The 19391-nt window shown below is 42.5% G+C and overlaps 1 protein-coding gene across 2 annotated transcripts in view; it reads left to right on the forward strand.

Moving 5' to 3' along the window:
- CCDC170 (coiled-coil domain containing 170) overlaps nt 1-19391 on the forward strand; it is an 82769-nt gene that overhangs the window by 34454 nt on the left and 28924 nt on the right. For both annotated transcript variants that reach the window (XM_074948624.1, XM_074948625.1), the window contains exons 8-9: nt 836-1153; nt 11947-12147. In XM_074948624.1, coding sequence (XP_074804725.1) covers nt 836-1153; nt 11947-12147 — 519 coding nt within the window. The remainder of the gene's footprint in view (nt 1-835; nt 1154-11946; nt 12148-19391) is intronic.

Below are 19391 nucleotides of genomic sequence, written 5' to 3' on the forward strand. Positions count from 1 at the left end.
TCACAGGTGCTGTGTCCTTTCCCAGATTGAGCAATATTCACACACTGGGGGAACTGTAGGCTCACTGGGACAGGTGGCTAGTTTGATATTGACATTCCTCACCTCCTTTTGACAACTTCGGCCCCATGGTGGTAGGAATTTTGCTACTTTCACCAGGGCATGATGTGGCCCTACATAGTCCCAGTTTTTAAATTTCTCCTTCTTTGAAAGTCTCCCCATCATGCTTCTAATGTGATTTAGTCTTCATCTCTTCACCTCCCTCTCTCATCTATGTCTTCTTTGAGATGAGGCAGCCAATCTGTATTTGAATATTTGCACTTTCCTTATATACTATTATAACTTTTTCTCATTTAGCCACTCCCCTGTTTTGTGTGGAAATAATCCTGGTACATTTGTCACTTTTTTTTTTTAAACCCCCGTGGGTCTATTATTCAGATGTCTTCATGGAGTGTGCTGAGATGTTGCCTTGATCTTTTCCTATGTCACTAATTTAGACCCCATCAGTATATGCAAGTAGTTTTAAATTTTTACACCATTTCTTCTAGTACAATCTAGCAATGTATTTATAGATCTAAGTAATTTTGTGTCATCTTCAAATCTTACTTTCCCATTCACTATATTATGAAGATAATTGATACTAAATGCATGTGGGAGTCCTATTTACCTCAATAGGGATTCTGTCTGTGAAGGACTTGCAAGATTGGGCCCATAATGAACAACTTTGGTCCTAATGCTACTCGTTCCTGCACCTCTCCATGCTGAAAATTAGCCATTTAGTCCCCATTCCTTATTTTTGACCTGTATTAAGCCTTGTTTCATGTTTTTTGTATTTTAGGATCTGGACAGTGCTTTAACAGCCAAACAGAGTCTAGAGAAGGAGATCAGAAGCCTCCAAGATAGGCTTGCTGCTAGCCAGAGGGCTTGGGAAGCCTCAAAGCAGGAACTGCACCACCTGAAGAGATGTTCCAATGAGATGGATGGGAGTCTGAAAAGCAGCATTGACGAGGCCAGGACTGCTCACAGCCTGCTGAGTGCTTTTAAAGAGCAAGTTGCTACCCTTCTCAGCAACAGTTCCGTAACAGTTAAATGCTCTGAGGAGGCCATCATGGAGAGAATTCGAGAACTGGGCCACAGGGAAGAGAGCAAAAAGATAGTAAGTGGATTGCTTCTGTACCTATTCAATCTGCTTGATTTTTGTATGGCTCCTTTTCCATATTAGCTATAATTCCATACTCTGCATGTATGTGTTGCATTTATGATAGAATCTTAAATAATGTGGTCCTATAATATTTTTTCCACAGGACTCCTGCCTAATTCAGTATGCACATTGGACAGGCGTGAGCCTAGAGCAACTTTGGATCATTCACCGAAATCGTAGAGTTTGTTATGAAGCTGATGTAGTCAGGAAGTAAGACAGGCATCCTCGGGGAGGGGAAAGGATGCTCTTGTCTTTAAGACACTGAACTGGGTCTCACTTTGGTGTGACTTTGGGTAAATTACTTGATTACTCTGTTCCTCAGTTCCCCCATCTGTGAGCACTCTCAAAATGGAGTGCTCACAGGGTTATTCTAAAAGTAAATTCAGTAACGTTAGGTGATCAGATGTGCCTGTGCGTGGCATCATAGGAAAGTCCATGAATGAAGGAAAAATTCCTCTCTGAGCAGAGTTTTGATGTTGTGCGGTGTATGAGGCACAGGACCATACATAAACAATGAAGAAAAAAAATCTGCCTCCTTCACTGATCAGTCCATCGTGCACAGTGAATAAGTCATGGGTTCTGTGAGAGGAAAAAATAAGAAGTGATCATATAAGTAAAGATTGAAGGCCAGATCATAGCCCCCTTGTGGCACCTGTACACCACTCTGACAGCCCTTGCAACACCCTGGTGAGGGGGTGGCTATTATGTTCATCACTACAGCTGTTTTGAACCAAGAAACACTTCATTGGAAGCTATGGGGAGGCTGTTGTAAGAGCAGTCTTAAGGTCGGCACCAGCTCCTGGAGCAGGCAGAATTGAGGAGGCACCAAGGTAGCTTTAGAGCTCCTCCTCCAGGGATGCTCCTGAGAGGTGCAGTACAAAATCTAGCCCTAATAATAGACAGCCCTAATTTTGGCATTTCCTAACATTTGATTGCTTTACTTTGTAGCCTTAATATTCATTTAATGCAGCTATTTTGTATAGAACTTCCTAGCTTTTTTCAAAAAAAGGAAGAAGGAATTGATGGAAATGAATTCCATCATAGAATATCAGGGTTGGAAGGGACCTCAGGAGGTCATCTAGTCCAACCCCCTGCTCGAAGCAGGACCAATCCCCAACTAAATCATCCCAGCCAGGGCTTTGTCAAGCCTGACCTTAAAAACCTCAAAGGAAGGAGATTCCACCACCTCCCTAGGTAAATGCATTCCAGTGCTTCACCACCCTGCTATTGTAAAGGTTTTTCCTAATATCCAACCTAAACCTCCTCCACTGCAACTTGAGACCATTACTCCGTGTTCTTTCATCTGCTACCACTGAGAACAGTCTAGATCCATCCTCTTTGGAACCCCCTTTCAGGTAGCTGAAAGCACCTATCAAATCCCCCCTCATTCTTCTTTTCTGCAGACTAAACAATCCCAGTTCCCTCAGCCTCTCCTCATAAGTCATGCGCTCCAGTCCCCTAATCATTTTTGTTGCCCTCCACTGGACGCTTTCCAATTTTTTCACATCCTTCTTGTAGTGTGGGGCCCAAAACTGGACACAGTACTCCAGATGAGGCCTCACAAGTGTCGAATAGAGGGGAACGATCACATCCCTCGATCTGCTGGCAATGCCCCTACTTATACAGCCCAAAATGCCGTTAGCCTTCTTGGCAACAAGAGCGCACTATTGACTCCTATCCAGCTTCTTGTCCACTGCAACCCCTAGGTCCTTTTCTGCAGAACTTCTGCATAGCCATTCGGTCCCTACTCTGTAGCAGTGCATGGGATTCTTCCGTCCTAAGTGCAGGACTCTGCACTTGTCTTTGTTGAACCTCATCAGATTTCTTTTGGCCCAATCCTCTAATTTGTTAAGGTCCCTCTGTATCCTATCCCTACCCTCCAGCATATCTACCATGCCTCCCAGTTTAGTGTCATCTGCAAACTTGCTGAGGGTGCAGTCCACGCCATCCTCCAGATCATTAATGAAAATATTTGCTGTATTCTAGTAGAACATTGTGGACTGCACAACATGTGCAAGGAATGAGACAGCAACCTTTTTGTTCTTACTTATGCATCGTAATCTATCATTTGGAAGAGGCTCTAGCCTTCTTCAGAATCCTGTCTTCTCTTCCATCTGCACCTTTATTATTTGAGCCCTGATTCTTTATGTAACACCATATGCCACAAAGCATCTATATATTTAAAACTGAAATCCCACTCAGTTTTCTAATACATGCATATACACAGATCAGGTGGAATAGATCTGTTTCATGGAAATTATTAATCCATTGATGTGGGCATTGTGCCACAACCATCTCTCAGCAGAGACTGGTGCCACACTGGAGCAATGAGAATTAGCTTGGCCGAGACCTGTTTCAGTATGCAGTATGTCCACATCTTCCCTGAAATGTGGCGCCCAGAACTGGACACAATACTCCAGTTGAGGCCTAATCAGCGCGGAGTAGAGAGGAAGAATTACTTCCTGTGTGTTGCTTACAATACTCTTGCTAAGACATCCCAGAATTGTTTGCTTTTTTTTGCAACAGCGTTACACTGTTGACTCGTATTTAGCTTGTGATCCACTATGACCCCCAGATCCCTTTCCGCAGTCCTCCTTCGTAGGCAGTCATTTCCCATTTTTTATGTGTGCAATGATAAAAAGATTTAGAAAAGCTGACCTGTGAGGAAGGGTTAAAAAATTGGGCATGGTTTAATTAGTGAGAAAAGACTGAAGGGGGACCTGATAAGCCTTCAGACATGTGAAGGGCTGTTGTAAAGAGGATTGTGATCAATTGTTCTCCATGTCCATTGAAGCTAGGACAAGAAGTAATGGGCTTAATCTGCAGCAAGGGAGAGTTAGGTTAGTTATTAAGAAAAACTTTCTAACTGTAAGGGTTGCTAAGGTCTGTGTGGGGCGCAGGGGCTCCTTGAATCCCACCTCCCCCCACCAGGTCCCACTCTCTCATTTTCTCTCTCTCTCTCTTCCCCCAGTTGGCAGCACTTGGGGGAGATCTCTGAGGGAAACAGACACCGGCAAAGGATTGTCTCATCCTCCTCTCCTCTCCTTGCAAGAGAAGAGGATCTGGCTGAAAAGATGGCCAGTCTCTCAGGCAGTCTCTTGGGATTTAACCCTATGGGCCTCGTCTGTCAGAGTCTATTGCCCCTTTGTGGGGTTTACCTTTTGCCTCTCCTCCTGGGGCATACTGCTTTGCTGCCAGTCAGGCCAGCTTCGTGAGCAGTACATCCTATGGCTGTCCCCTCCTTGGCTGGACCATCTATCTTACCAGCAGTAAGACAGAGCAGCCTTCTTCCTATTCACTGTCCCTTCCTGCTGTAAGTTTTCTTCTTTTAAGCTCTTCCTCTTCCAGGCTGAACAAACCTTGCAAGTGTGCCTTGTTAGTGCTAAAGAGGCCAGGAAGAGTTTGTTTAGTCTCCTCTGTACAGAATGAGGGTGTGTCTCGTCACACTCTGGAATAGGCTCAATGCCCATGATTGGAGATTTTAAAGACCAAGTTGGACAAACCCCTGTCAGGGATGGTCTAGGTTTACTTAGTTCTGCCTCAGTGCAGGGGGCTGGACTTGATGACTTCTTGAGGCCCCTTCCAGCCTTACATTTCTAGGATTCTGTGTTCAGAAATCGGCACCTTAAGGTAAAGGTTCTTGCTCTTCAGAAGTGCTGAGCACTCAGCAACTCCCATTGAAAATCAGGCCAGAGTTTAATAGGAATTCTTGGGTGCTCATACCTCTAAAAATTAGGCCTCTTATTAGGCCATTTATTTAGATCCAGGAGCCTTAATTTATGCTCTGATATTAAAAAATCTTGTCTGTATATTTAATCTTGCTAGCATCCATTTAACCACACCCATACCAGTAAAATATGTATTGTGCTTTCTGGTTTGAACAGCTGATGGTTGTAACAGAGCAGTTATTGTGCAAATGCTTGCTTTTACTGACTTGCTTGTATAATCAGATTGTGCATCAAATGGGGGTAACTTCAAATCTAACAAAAGATAACATAATCTTCCAGTAGAAAATTATTTAATGTGAGGCTAAATCCCTTTGATGGAAAAGCTTCCATAGAGAAGAAGGAAAACTTTCCTTTAGAAATCCATGACCTGGGTCCTATGTATGGTATGTCAGCTCCTCTCCGAGAAGCTTGACATAGCACAAAAAATGCAGAGAGCAGTGTTTGCATTGTCTGTGTAGATGTGGACCAGAGATCCACAGGAAGCTGCAGAACAAACTCACGGATCCCTGACTGGACACTGGTGTAGAAGTTCCTCCATACTCTATTTAGGCACTCTCCCTTTATGGCTGCATGGATAGTTCACATACCATAATGAATTTTCTTCCCTGACTTGTTCTTAAAAGATCAATGTGTGGAATTTCTTTTGAGGATTTGAGAGTTCAGTTTTAATTGAACCTTAAGGGTAAGGTTTTTTCCTTTAATATTGTTACATGAGTCTGTCTGACACCAAAATGTATCCGGTGTCTCTTATCTGAATTAATCTTATTTCTGCTGTGTGACTTTGCAGCCCTGACCAGATAGGAACTTTCCCAAAACATTCCTTCTGTTTGGATTGTTAGCAAGTTAAACAAAAAACTCTGTATGACAGTGGAGGTGTGGGTACTTAAAGATACTGAGTCTGCCTCTGATCTTGTTTGTACCCACATAACTCCGTGACTTGGACATTACAGTACATCTGTTTTATACCAGTTTAGGTGAAGTCAGAATCAGACCCAGTATTGCTTAAATGTTCATATGTATTGGGAAACATAAAGTGGCATTGTTTGTTTAGCATAAGCTGGCATCTGAAAATGAATATATTTCATTTTATTGGAAAACAAGTCAAAAGTTAATTACTGTTCAAGGGAGGTGAGGAAATGGTGCATGCTAATGACCTAAGCAAAAGGCCATAAAATGAAGGTACGCACCCACCTCCACCCTTACCCCTACCTTGCTGAACATGTGAGTGACTTTCTTCTAGACAGCTGAAACGGACAGCTGTAGGTTTAGGGAGAGCAAGAAGTTTTTCTGCTGTGCTGTATAGATAATATTTCAGTACTTTGTACACTGAGCTTTGTTCTCACTAAGCATTGCTTTTTGTAGTGTCTGATTCAATGAGTTTATTTCCACATAAGTTTTATTTTATGATTTTCTTTCCATTTTCTGATGTGACAATAAAATCAACTTAAATTCAAAGTAACCTGAACTGGGCCTTGGATACTGTTAGTTTGGGACAATCACTTGTGGCTACCTAGAAGAGCAACTAATTCTGACATTGAAAACCAGAATCTTAAGGATGAGACAGCCCAAGTACAAAGTAAACATTGCTGCAAGGAGGCAGGCTTGGCCAGTATGGGTATTGGGAGAACCAAACGGCCTGAAGGGTATACATGCAGTGGTATTTGAGGTTCATGATGGAAAACTATGGCTCTACACACTGAAAAAGTGACCCACAGTTAGACTGTCCAAAGCTGCAGGTAAAAGTTATTGGAGGACTCTTTTTAAGGAGGAGTAGTTTTCAAAATAAACTACCACTATGGTTGCTTAACAGTTGCTTTGTTTTGATAGCCATGGCAAAAGACAATGGTTTCTCCATTGCAGTATATTGGTTTTTTCAAAGGTACCAGAGAAGGCAAAATCATTTAAGATGTTTTAAAGGTAAGAACTGTAGTATCACATGTGTGTATATTTTCCAACAGAAAATCTGTGTTTAAATGAAGTTAATTTTGGAAGTACATATGAGATGTTTAGGGTAAAACCATTATAGGGGCATAATTGTCCCCAAAATAAGTGGTATAAACCCAGGAAATTCAGAGTGACAGCTGAATGTAAGAAATCCAGACATGAAGGTATGGAGATGCACTTTTCCTTAACTAAACTTAACTCTGCCCTATAGTAATCATCATGTTGTAACTAGACAATTGTAATTAATGCATAATAGTTGTTGAAGTTGCATGTTAGATTAAACTGTTTTCTAAAGACACATTAGATTGTTTTAAATCCCCAAACCTACATTACACACTACATGAAAAGATGTGTTTTAACTTGGATTAGCTAACCTACATTAGCTAACTTGGGTTCAAATAACAGTGAAGACACAGCACCTTGGTTTTTTACCTGGGTTAGCTGCTCAAGTTGAAGCCTCTATGGCAGCTCAGGGTTGTACTTGAGCTGCTGAACCAAGTTAAAAGCTGTGTTGCCATGCTGTTTTAACCCAAATTCCTTCAGCAGGGTCAGCTAATCTGAATTAACACCACACCTTGTTACAGAGGCAACACGCAAATGTTGATAGTGTAGGTGGGCACAATTTAAAGGTTCAGGAGGGAGGGTGTTTGACCGCCCCATGTGTCGCCTCTCAGTGTAGACATACTCTTAGTGTCACTACAGGGCAGAATGAAGGTTGTTTGGGTGCCACGACTGGGCACCCCTGCTTTAAATGCAAAACTCATGTCGGCCTTAACTATGGAGCTACAGCCTGTGCCTCCATAGTATTTTTATTTCATCTTTAAAATAATAAAGGGGAGAGAAGAGCAAATCTTCCCTTTTCCTTTCTTTGCCTTCTGCCCCTGTAAATTTATTACTTTTTTTTCATCATTTTCTAAATTAAAAAAAAAACGTGGGGAGGATTTTTAGCTATATATCAATTACCACTGAACTCAGTAAATACAAAGATACCAAAAAAAAAAGTCGAACATGCAAGCTGAAGAAACTTTATAATTTGGCAACTATCTGTCACAGGTATGGGGGACAAGGAGTTATTCTGTCTGCCTTGTCCCAAAGTGAAGCACTCTAATAAAGAAGTATGGACTGCTTCTCTCAGGAGAGTTTCTTTATGAAGGTCAGACCTTGAAATAACTATGTGAGAAGGGACTTGAGCATGCTCTGAAAGGAATCATTCCCAAGAGAGTGTAGGCTGTTCTGTGTTTTTAGTCTAGCTTCACTTGCACGCACTTGTTGGAGACCCCAGGGCATGGCCACTAGTTAAGTCAAGGGAATGGAAGGCCAAAAGGGTCAAGAAATTCTCCCTGCTAAAGGCCTAAGGGCTTCTTCTTCTTAACCCCCCCTTAATAAAATTCAGGCCTGGCTGGTTTAAGTAAGCTTTTTGCTCTTAAAACAATGTTGCAGCCGCAAATAATGCCTTATAGTGTAAGGTTTGCTAACGCCAAGTTAAAAATAATAAAAAACAGCTACAAGGCCAGACAAAATGTGCTGGTTGTTTAAGTTGCTAAAACTGCTTGTTAAAGGTTGCAAAAAATAAACATTGTTGTAACCCATATGAAAAAGGCAAAGTATTTGTGCAAAGTTTTAATTGGCTAATGTGTAGTGCAGTAGTATTAAAAAATATAAAAGTGTGTGTAATAACCTGCTCTGGTGTGCAGAATTTAAAATTCTATTCTCCCTGTACCTTGTTTGCAGCTGCAAATAAACTTTTTCTGCTTCTCCACCCCGTTGTAATTATTAAGTAAAGCATACCAGGTAACAAACCCCTGCTGTTGTTTTGCCTCTCGGCACTGGGTGCTGGCAACACACTCATGAATGTAGAAAGTGTAATTGTTTTTCAAATCTTAATGTAAGGCTCCAATCCTACAAAGTTATATGCCTGCGTTAACCTTTTAGCCTGGGCAGGGTCCCACTGGAACTCTGTACCAACCAGTCCCTTTCTAGGATTTGAATCAAAAAGTTTAAGATGGAGTGTATATACTTTGCACCCAGATGGTCAGTGAAGGGATTAAATGTCTTCAATGAGGTGACAGAAAAGAGGCCATTTTTAGAGCTTTAATTGCCTACACATTAGCCTATCCTATTACCTGGATGACTTCTCAGTATTCCAGTCAGTTTATAATAGATAATGAATGTGTCTGGCTAAAAATTGCTACAAACCTTTCTGCAATTGGGTATTTAACCCGGTGAAATGGACAAATGCCTGGCAGTAATTGAATCTGTTACAAATATAATTTAATCTGTAGAAAGCCCAGAGGTATGCCCTTTTAAAAAGAAATCAACACATAAAATGACAAGTGCCCAGTATTATAAAGTCTGTTGTGGGAAAGAGATGTTGCTATTAATTATTGTCCTACAGCAGTTAAAATTTAAAATCACAATCATTTTAAAGCTACTAGATCAGGTCTTGAGCACTCTACGTGTCGGCAGGGTTCAGATATTTTTACTTAATCTGGACCACACCTATAGTCATATTACAGGCAAAAGTACTATTAAACTCCACAGTTCTTTCCCCAGTGTAATGACTGAAGAATCTAATGCTGGTCTACATTTAAAAATTAGATCGACCCAGCTGTGTAGCTCAGGGATGTGAAGAATTCTTTCATCAGCCTAGCTACCACCCCTCAGAGAGGGGGATTAACTACATCGGTGGAAAAACCCCTTCCATCTACGTAGGAAGCATCTCCCCAGGGCCCTAGAGTGGCACAGCAGCAATGCTGTAGCTGTGCTACTATAGCAGCCATAGTGTAGACAGGCCCTAAGAATAAATGGGTTGTCCTCTTCAAACACGGTACATACTTTCGCAATTATGGGACTGACCTGATCCAAAGCCCACTGAAGCCGGGGAATGTCTGTTGATTTAATGGGTTTTGAATCAAGCCCTAATGCTTTTCCCATTGAAATAAATGGCAACATTTGAGTGGCAGCATCACGAGATGCATATTTCACTCACTGAGGCCTGGTCTACACTAAAAAGTTAGGTCAACCTAGCCACATTGCTCAGGGGTGTGTAAAATCCACACCCATGAGTGATGTCGTGAAGCCGAGCTAACCCTCTGTGTAGACTAGGTCAAAGGAAGAAGTGGATTACCTACACCAGCGGGAGAACCCTTCCCATCAGTGTAGGTAGTGTCTGCACTGAAGCATTACAGCAGTGCCGCTGAAGCGTTTCCAGGGTAGATAAGACCTCAGGTGAATCCACACCTCTTACTCTGCCACCCCAAAAGATCTCTGTTCTGCAGAATTAGTGAAGCTTTATTGTGCATGGGAGTGTGTTGCAGAACTCTGCTGTGTGCAAGGAGCCTCCTGGATGTCATTGTACAGGAGAAAAAGAGGATGGGACTGGGTGCCTTTCTTCTGTCCTCTTTCAAAGATGAACCAGGTAAAGCAGCTGCAGTTTCTGCAGCCTGATGGAGGACTCCTCCTCCCCGCTACCAGTTTCTCCTCCGATCTAATGAGGGCTAGAGTTGCCCCTTAGTGACATACAATAGAAAATAATGTGTTTATTGGTTGTTTTTTTTCTCTTTAGGTTGTATTTTGTTGTTGTTAGGTCATTCCTCTCAGTGTGCAATCAATATTTCCCTAAAGCCTCTTTGGTCCTGGTTCAATTGTGCCATTTTATTGAACACTAACCCAAGGCTACAGCCCTTACATTTTGATAAGTGTCACTGAAATTAATGGCAGTTTTATGTGTGTAAATCAGGAACCAGGCCAGTTTGTAAATGAGGCCAACAGATGCTAGAAATGAAGGGACTGTTGGATGAGTATCTGAGGGTGGAATTAAAAATGAACATGCAATGCAAACCAAATAGCTACAGGAAAATAAAATGAGGGGAGAAAAAACAACCTTTTGAATATGGCCAAGTAATTTAACATTTGGCAGCATTGTAATTAGCCATCTTGTTGCTATTTCCTGTTATTAAACAATTCATTTTTTAATTCCATTCCATTGAGTTTATTGGTTAGCAAATCACATAAGTGTTGTCAAGTTAATAGAGAACAGCTAAATAATTTTTGGTGTATATTGTGAGTTTTAGTTCTTATCCTCTTTAGAAGAAAATGTGTTTAGCAAACTCATTTTAATCAAGTGGTGCTTAACAGCACAGTAACACTGAGTGGAGACATCTTTAAAAGAAATTTCAGTTGTCCCTGGTGAACCCTAGGTTCTCTAATGTTGACCAGGACAAGCAAACACATTTTAATTTTTTTTTAACACTGTCTACACTAGGGGGGTAACATGTTTGTAAAACGCACTTAATTAAAATGTATTAGTCAATCTTTCTAAAATGTTCTGTTTTTCCAGATTATATGCAGACTGGAGTTTGTGGCCCTATTTTAATTGAAATTGATTGATTACCAATTAACTCAAGTTAGCTAACGTCTTTGTAAATGTTAATCTAAACACTCCACATTTCAGGACAGAAAAGTTTTTTTGTTTTATACCCTAGGATGAAATTTAGGGTAAATTGTGAATGGGTGTTCTGGAATGATCATGGAGTGTCTGGATTAACTTTTACAAAAGAACGAGGAGTCCTTGTGGCACCTCTGACTCCTCATTGTTTTGGGGGGAACAGACTAACACGGCTACCACTCTGAAACCATTTACAAAAGACTTAGCTACTTCAAATTATTTGGCAGCTTTGGCATAGATAATCAGGTCTTTGTGGTGTTCTCCATTTCTGATTCAGTAGCTCACTGCAGCATTTTTTCGCCAGCAGCTTCTATCATTTTTTCTGAAGAAGAGCTCGGTAAGCTCGAAAGCTTGTCTCTCTCTCACCAACAGAAGCTGGTCCAATAAAAGTTATTACTTCACCCCACTTGTCTCTCTAATTTCCTGGGACCAACACAGCTACAAGAACACTGCATACAACATTTTTTCTGATTGTTACCCCACGTTTCCTTTCTTTTAAAAAAATTGTTTATTTATAAGTGGGAAATCTTCCACTGTTTGGTAGCTTGGGGATGCATCTTTCTTGTGCCTCTACCATGTACATATCAAGTTAACTCAGTCTCTGTCTTGTTGGTTTTCTTGTTTCCCAGATGGTGTCCCAGCTTGAAGCCCAAATCGCTAAACTGACTGAGCAGCTGGAGAATCAGACAGGATTGCACCAGGAGGCTCTGCAAAAGGCCAGGAAAGCAGAAAAACAATTTGAGACACTCCAGGATCAATTGATGCGTCTGGATGGGGAGTTGGTATCTGGAGACGTGATGCGAGATGATTTGAAGCTTGAGAAACAAAAAGTAACAACATAGGTTATTTCCATTTGTGGGAATGTTTTTCACAAGCCAGAGATATAGCTGAGCATCTTTATTGTATTTTAGTGGAGCGGTTCTCAATCAGGGGTCCGCAACCTTTCAAGGGAACTGCGCGGCCTTGTGACTGAAGCTCCCATCCCTGCCCCCTAACACTCCCCGAGGAACTGAAGCTGGGAGGTATGGGGCGGAAGCCCTGATCCCTGGTGCCCCCCACAGGGGCTGAAGCCAGGAGGTGTGGGGCTGAATCCCTGAGCCCTGAGCTCTGGTGCTTCCTGTGGGGCAGAAGCCCTGAGCCCATGGGCAGAGTTGGGGATATGGAGGGCATTGCCCCTCTCCACCAATTGCAGCGAAAGATCACGACAGTCCCGGGGAGGCAGCTCCATACCCCCCACCCCATTTTCTCTCCCCACCCCCTGGCCAGGTTGGAGGTAGGAAGCTGGAGCCAGGCAGCGTGGGCTAGCTGCTGCTCTGGCTGGTGTCATGGAGCAGGCAGTGGCAGCATTGCCTTGTCTCCTGCTGGTGCCCCATGTTGAAGCTGTTCCTCAGCTCCCAGCCCCCTTTGCTCCCACAGAGGCAGCTGGTTAGGAGACCCGGCTCCGTGGCTGGCAGACCCCTCCGGGAACAGGGACTGCAGGGGAGCCCTCCCAGCACACAGCCCCTAATACCCCTTTCCCTATACCCTGAGCTACCCCACTGCCTACACACAGCCCCTAGCCACCCCCTCTCTGTACCCTAAGCTATTTTCAAACTTTTTGAGCTAAGCTATAATTAAGTTATAATTTTTGGTTGCGTGCCCCCCTACCCCCAACCCAGACAGTCTGGGTGGCCAGCTGAGGTGAGTCAGGGGATGGAGGTGGCAGTCTCTCCCTGGACCCTGCCATGCGGAGGTGGCTTGAGCCCCGCTGGCTCCTGCCCCCCCAAATAGAAGTCAAATTATGCCTATGCCCAAGGCCCCTGCCCTGAAGCCCCCCTCCCCTGCTGGGCTCTGGAGTCTTTATAGCCTGTTAAGAGGGGCCTCAGAGAGAAAAAGTTTAAGAATCCCTGTTTTAGTGAGTACTCAAACTGTGAGTTCACATGCTGGTGCTTTGGGGCATATAAAACTTTTAAATAAGGACTTGAAATGTTAACTGATACCTAAAGGACTAAACTAACTAGCCAGAGAGGTAGAGAAGAAAGATAAAGGTAGGTGTCCAGGTCATCAGTCCAGGACCAATGCTTTGGTGCGAAGCCGGTGACTGTTTTGAGCTGTCTACCAGACTGCTGTTTCTGGACACTGGTCCTCCACCTTTTGTATCAGTGTCTTGCTAATACAGCAAATTTTGGTAAATTTTAACCTCCGCCTCTAGCTACAGGAAGGGATATGGAGCTTTCTGTTTAATCCTCCCACTTCCCCCATAAGGGAAGAGGCTTTTCATTTTTTTACTTGTCTCCAGATGTCTGCTGCAAGGAGGTGGTGTGAGGAAGAGGTCTTTCTTCGCTACTTCTGCCACCCATCAGCAGTCTCTATATTTTACGTTCTGCTCCTCAATGAATAGCTCCAGTTCCTGCCTCTGCTGACATTCGTATGCTCCATATTCCCAACCAGCAGCAGCATTAATCAGAAAAGATTCTTGACAGTTTCACGCTCCTGGATGCCAAGGGCAGCCATGAAATTGAACAAGATCTTTTTAATTTACTTCTGTTGCTGTTTTGCAAAAATATGAGTAGCAGCAGAGGGGCTAGTGCTCTTTGTCTGCAAAGAGTTTTATGTCATTGCCTTCTGAAAAGGGTAAGGGAAAATAATAGAAGAAAACAACTAAAATTCACCCGAATGCACAGAAAACCTTCCAGTTGTTCCCAGATTCCTGGTTTATTTGAAAAATCATCCCTTAAAAATGTTTCTACCCTTCTTTTGCTACACCCAGCGAGGCTTCCCCTACTTGTACCTCCATGGCAAGCTAATATACGCTGGGTTGTTAATAACTAATGCAAACTATGAAGAGATATCATGTAGTTCTTTCCTATGGCGCCAAATCAAATAGTATTGTTTCAAGTTATCTTTCCTGGCCAATGTTAATTTTTCCAATGTGTTGGATTAATAATTTAAGCAGTCAGAAAGAGCAACTGAGGTTTCAGATTTCCATTTCTTAAGTATTCATTAGCCTAACTTTGAATAGAACTTTTAGGGGTCCCACAAAATGTATTCAGCAATAAGAGCAGGGACCAGTAATTTGGAGAGACAGTCCATGCAGGATAACATACTGGACCCAATGCTGCAAGAAGCTAAAAGCTCTTAGCAGTGCTTAGGATTTGATCCAATATTTATACAAAGATGTTTGCATATCATTGCCTGCTTTGGCAAGAGCGATTAGCCAATAGTAGGGGCATTGCAGGGTTGTTTCCACTGGGAGGAGAAATGAATGAGTCAGGTATAGTCTCTGGTGCAATCTATTTTATTTCCAAACATGTAAATAATGTCCTGTTTCCCTGAACACAGTAGAAACAAACAGGTAGTTTTCTTGCTCACGATTTCCAAGTCTACCCCTCCGGTCAGTTCTGTGCCCAAGGAACTTGATCTTTCTGCCCCCTCTCAGGGTCACCACTGTTTCTCTCCCTGTCCACTGGCTTTTTTAAAATAAGCAGACATGCACAAACCACACACACCCCATGCCAAACACCCCCTAGCCACTGCATTTGCAGCCTGTCCCAAGGAAATCCCTCAAACCATATGGCTTAGCTTCTGATCAGGACTCAACATGTTGCCTTAGGTGGTGGCTTCTGTTGTCTCCAGCTATCTCACTACATCAAAGAGTTGAATTGCTCCTTCCACTTAGCCTGAAAGAAGGGTGCTTTGCGCACACCTATCATCATTAACCAAGTTTGTGATTGTCTATAGGTCGAACTGCTTGATGGTAGCCATTAACACTGCCTAACCATGCTTTTCTTTTCAATCTGAGTTCTTACAGAGAAGTTACTAACACCAGACATGTTCAACAAAATACTCTTTTTTAGTCATTTGCACTAAGCCTTATTTTTTTTTTCAGGGCCCTAGTGACAGGACTACAGACCTATATCAATATAACTATGTCACTCAGGGGTGTCACTCAGGGGTAGTTACATTGACCTAACCCCCTGTGTAGACAATGCGATGCTGATGGGAGAGCTTCTTCTGCCAACCTAACTACTGCCTTTTGGAGTGGTGGATTAACTACACTAATGGGAGAAGCTCTCCCACTGGCGTAGTAGCATCTTCACTAAATCGCAGCAGTGCGCTGTAGTGCTGTATGTGAAGACAAGCCCTAGGAGAGAGAGGCTGGCAGGATGCTCAGCCAAGCGGTAGGTCTAGAAGTTAATCTCCTTACATGAGCAAGATTACTGATTCCTTGTGCCTCTTGCCTCCCCATAGTCTGATTCATCATCATCATCACTCCCATAACCACATTGGTCATTGGGGCACCATCACTGATAAGGAATCAACCAATTGTCTCCACCCATGATGATTGTGTGTCAGTGCTTGAGTCTCCGCAAAGTCCATTCCTGTCCACTCTTTTATGTTGTCAGTCCATCTCTTCTTCTGTCTACCTCTTCTTCTCTTCCCCTGTACTTTCCCTTGGAGGGTGATCTTGGATAGGCCAGATCTTATTACATGGCTGTACCACTTCAGCTTGCACTTCTTCACGGTCTTCAGGAGGCCTTCATATGACCCAGCGCATTGGGTGATGATGTTCCGGACCTCTTCATTAGTGATGTGGTCGAAGTAGGAGATGCCCAGGATTTTAAGGAAGCATCTCATCTCTACTACCTGTATTTTCCTTTCAAGTATTGCTGCAAGGGTCCATGTATCGCACGGATACAGAAAAATGGAGATGATCAGTGCGTGCAGCAGCTTCAGTTTGGATTCCAGAGAGATGTTCTTATTCCTCCAAATTGGCTTTTACTTTGCCACTGTTGCTGCTGTTTGTGCAGTTCTTACCAGACTTTCTGCCTTTGATCCTTCATCAGTGATGACTGCCCGCAAATATCTGAACTGTTTCATTGTCTCCAGCTCTTGTCCACTGACAGTGATATCTGAGCTGATCCCATCATGTTTGTTTGTCATCAGCTTGGTTTTCTCTGCACTGATTTTCAAACCGTATTTTGCGGAGGTTTCATCCACTCTTTTCAGAAGGTTGGCAAGTTCATCTTCGTTGCCTATCAGGCCATCAATGTCATCAGCGAACCGAAGATTTGAGATTGTTCGCCCCCCAGTGCTGACTGTGCATATGTGATCTTCCAGGGCATCAGTCACTTTGCACTCCAAGTAGATGTTGAACAGTGTGGGTAAAAAAGGCAGCCTTGCCGGACTCCAACAGTGGTACGAAACCACTCTCCTATTGTGCCATTGATGAGAACTTCACTGCTGGCCTTAGCATACAGTTATTTAATAGTAATAATAAGCTTATGACTGACACTGTACTTCTTCAGGGTTGTCCAGAGAGCTTCGTGCCATATTCTGTCAAAAACCTTACTGAAGTCAACAAAGACGTGGTAGAGGTCCGGCTAGTGGTGTAAGTACTTCTCACACAGAACGCGAAGATTAAAAATCTGTTCTCTGGTACTTCTTCCAGCATGAAAGCCAGCCTGTTTTTCAGCCATGATATCTGTTTCTTGCTTCAAGCTGTTCAATATGACTTTCAGCATCACTTTGCTCGAATGGCTAATTAATCTTATAGTTCGGTAACTTTGACACAATTGCAGCTTGCCTGTCTTTGGCAGAGTGATGATTAGTGACTGTGTCCATGTGGAGGGTCACTGACCGGTCTGCCAGATCTTTTTGCAGATCTTGGTGAGTACATCTATTACTATTTTTCCTCTGAATTTCATCAGTTCAGCTGGGATGTTGTCAATACCTGTAATCTTTCTGTTCTTTAGTTATTTCACAACTGTCTCCACTTCTTCATGCAGTATTGGAAAGTCATCCTCCTCTGTTGAATCTGGGCTGTCTAGGACATCTGCATTTGTCTGGTGATTGTATAGATCAAAGCAGTAATTTGTCCACCTATTGATGATATCCTTTTCTTCTGAAGGTTGTTCCCTTCTTTTTCTTGAATTGTGTTAGCTTTGGTCCATCTTTCCTTCATCAAATCTTTTGCTATTTTTATTATTGATACACTCTCTTCAATTTTAGAGCATTGTTTTTTTGATCTATATCTTCTTGGCCACCTTCATTCCTTTCTTGATCTTTCTGCCAATCACTCTGTATTTATCAGTGCTGTTCTTGTCTCTCTTGAGTTCTCTTCTAATGTCACATATTTGTAATATTTCACTTGTGACCCAAGGTTTTATCTTACAGTGGTTCCCAAGAATGTCCATTGGTGTCTCATTCATTACAGCATTGAAATTGTTGGTCATTGTTTCTACGTTTTCCTCTAGAACAAGCAATGGAGCAAATTTTTCACTGATCATTGCTTGGAATGACTCTGCAATGCTTCGGTCTCTAAGTCTTTCTAAGTCAAACTTGATTTTGGTGAACTTTGGCCTAACGATTTTCCTTAGCCACAGCCAAAAGTTTAGCATCACAAGGTTGTGATCACTTCCAACATCAGCACATGGGAAGCTCCTTGTTTTAGCTCTGTTGATCCCAGAACGAAATTGGTTTTGCACCATGATGTAGTTGATCTGACTGTGATGTAAACCATCAGGTGCATGCCATGTTGATTGTATGGATGCTTTAAGTACTCCTAATGTGTTTGCAAGAACCAGATTGTTATAGCTGGCAAACTCCAAAAGTCTCAGGCCTCTGTCATTGGTTACCACATTACAGAAAGGGCCACAATAATCTCGCCAATCTGCCTGTACATCAGTACCCACTTTAGCATTCCAATCTCCTTCTACAATCAGGATATCTTTCTTGTGTATCTTATCAATGATGTCTTGGAGCTGATTATAAAAATCTTCAATTTGCTCATCGTCATAGTCTGTTGTAGGGGTGTAGACTTGTACCATTGTGATATTGAATGGTACTGCGTTTAGACAGATGGAAATAAGCCTGCTGTATATTGGGTGGCATCCTAATACTGAATTCTTGATATCCTTATGGACAAGAAATCCTATGCTGTTGACATGTTTGTCCTCTCCACTGTAATAGAGTACATGGCCTTCTTCCATTCGTGCCTCTCCAAATTCTTCCATCTGACTTCAGAGATTCCTAGGAGGTGCCAGGTGTATTTTTCCTATTCTGTCCCCTGTGGGTTCAGGGACAGAATAGGCCCACTGCTTCTCCTTCATGTCATAAGAGGCAACTGAAAGTGGGCTGCCTGGAGAGGGATGGCCTTCGCCAGGTTAGAAATTTCCCCAAGACACACCATTTGATGAGCAAGTCAACCATGTCCATACCAGATTGGTCACAGCCTGGGTAGTCTGATTAGGAGGAGAATATTCAATGCAGTGAGTTCTCTGAACCTGGGGATGACCTCCAGCTCTGTCTCTTTACACCTGAACTGCAGGCAATCCTGGAAGAAGTCACACAGAGAAGGGGATAGAAGGTTAAGAAAGATCCAATAATTGAATCAGTAGATCTCTTCCGCCTACTGTTTGTGCTGCTCCTCAGTCCACCATCACATCCTCTGTGTACCCTCTCCTAACACCTGACCTCAGATCTGCTGTCTCTGGTTTTGTTCTTGTACAGTTATCTCAGGAAGTATTCATGTTGTTTCAAACCTCATCGTAGATAAAGTATAAGATAGGGGCAAAATCTAATTGTATTTAAAATGTCATTTCTCATTCCAGAACAATTAAACAAAATATTACACAGCAATGTCATGTGTGACAGTATAATACAAATTTGACTTGCAGTCTACCTATTAGATCAGTTGTGCTTGGCATGTATCATGGTAGGTTATCACCAAGGATCCGAGTTTGCCGTGATAACCCCCTCCCCAAATTCTCTAATTAAAAAGAAACAGAAAAATCTGTGTTTTTCCGCGATTTAAATGAAATGCTGAACTTTAGTGTCCCTAGCCACAATGTAGGTAGGTATTGATTGAACACAATGTTTTATTGATTATATTTACAATTTTTAAGCTGAGAGCCCAAGCCCCACCCATTCTCCTGATTACCCAATCTGGCCCTGGTCCCAATTAAATTGGATAATTGGGGTTCCACTGTATATATTTTTATTTTTTCACAAAATGTAAAAACTAAAGATTCTCTGTAAAAACACAAATTCCATGATTTTCTGTGGCAAACATTTCTAGGATCCCTGGTGTCAC

The sequence above is a fragment of the Natator depressus genome, chromosome 3 (assembly GCF_965152275.1).
Source record: "Natator depressus isolate rNatDep1 chromosome 3, rNatDep2.hap1, whole genome shotgun sequence".
NCBI classification, from domain to species: domain Eukaryota; kingdom Metazoa; phylum Chordata; order Testudines; family Cheloniidae; genus Natator; species Natator depressus.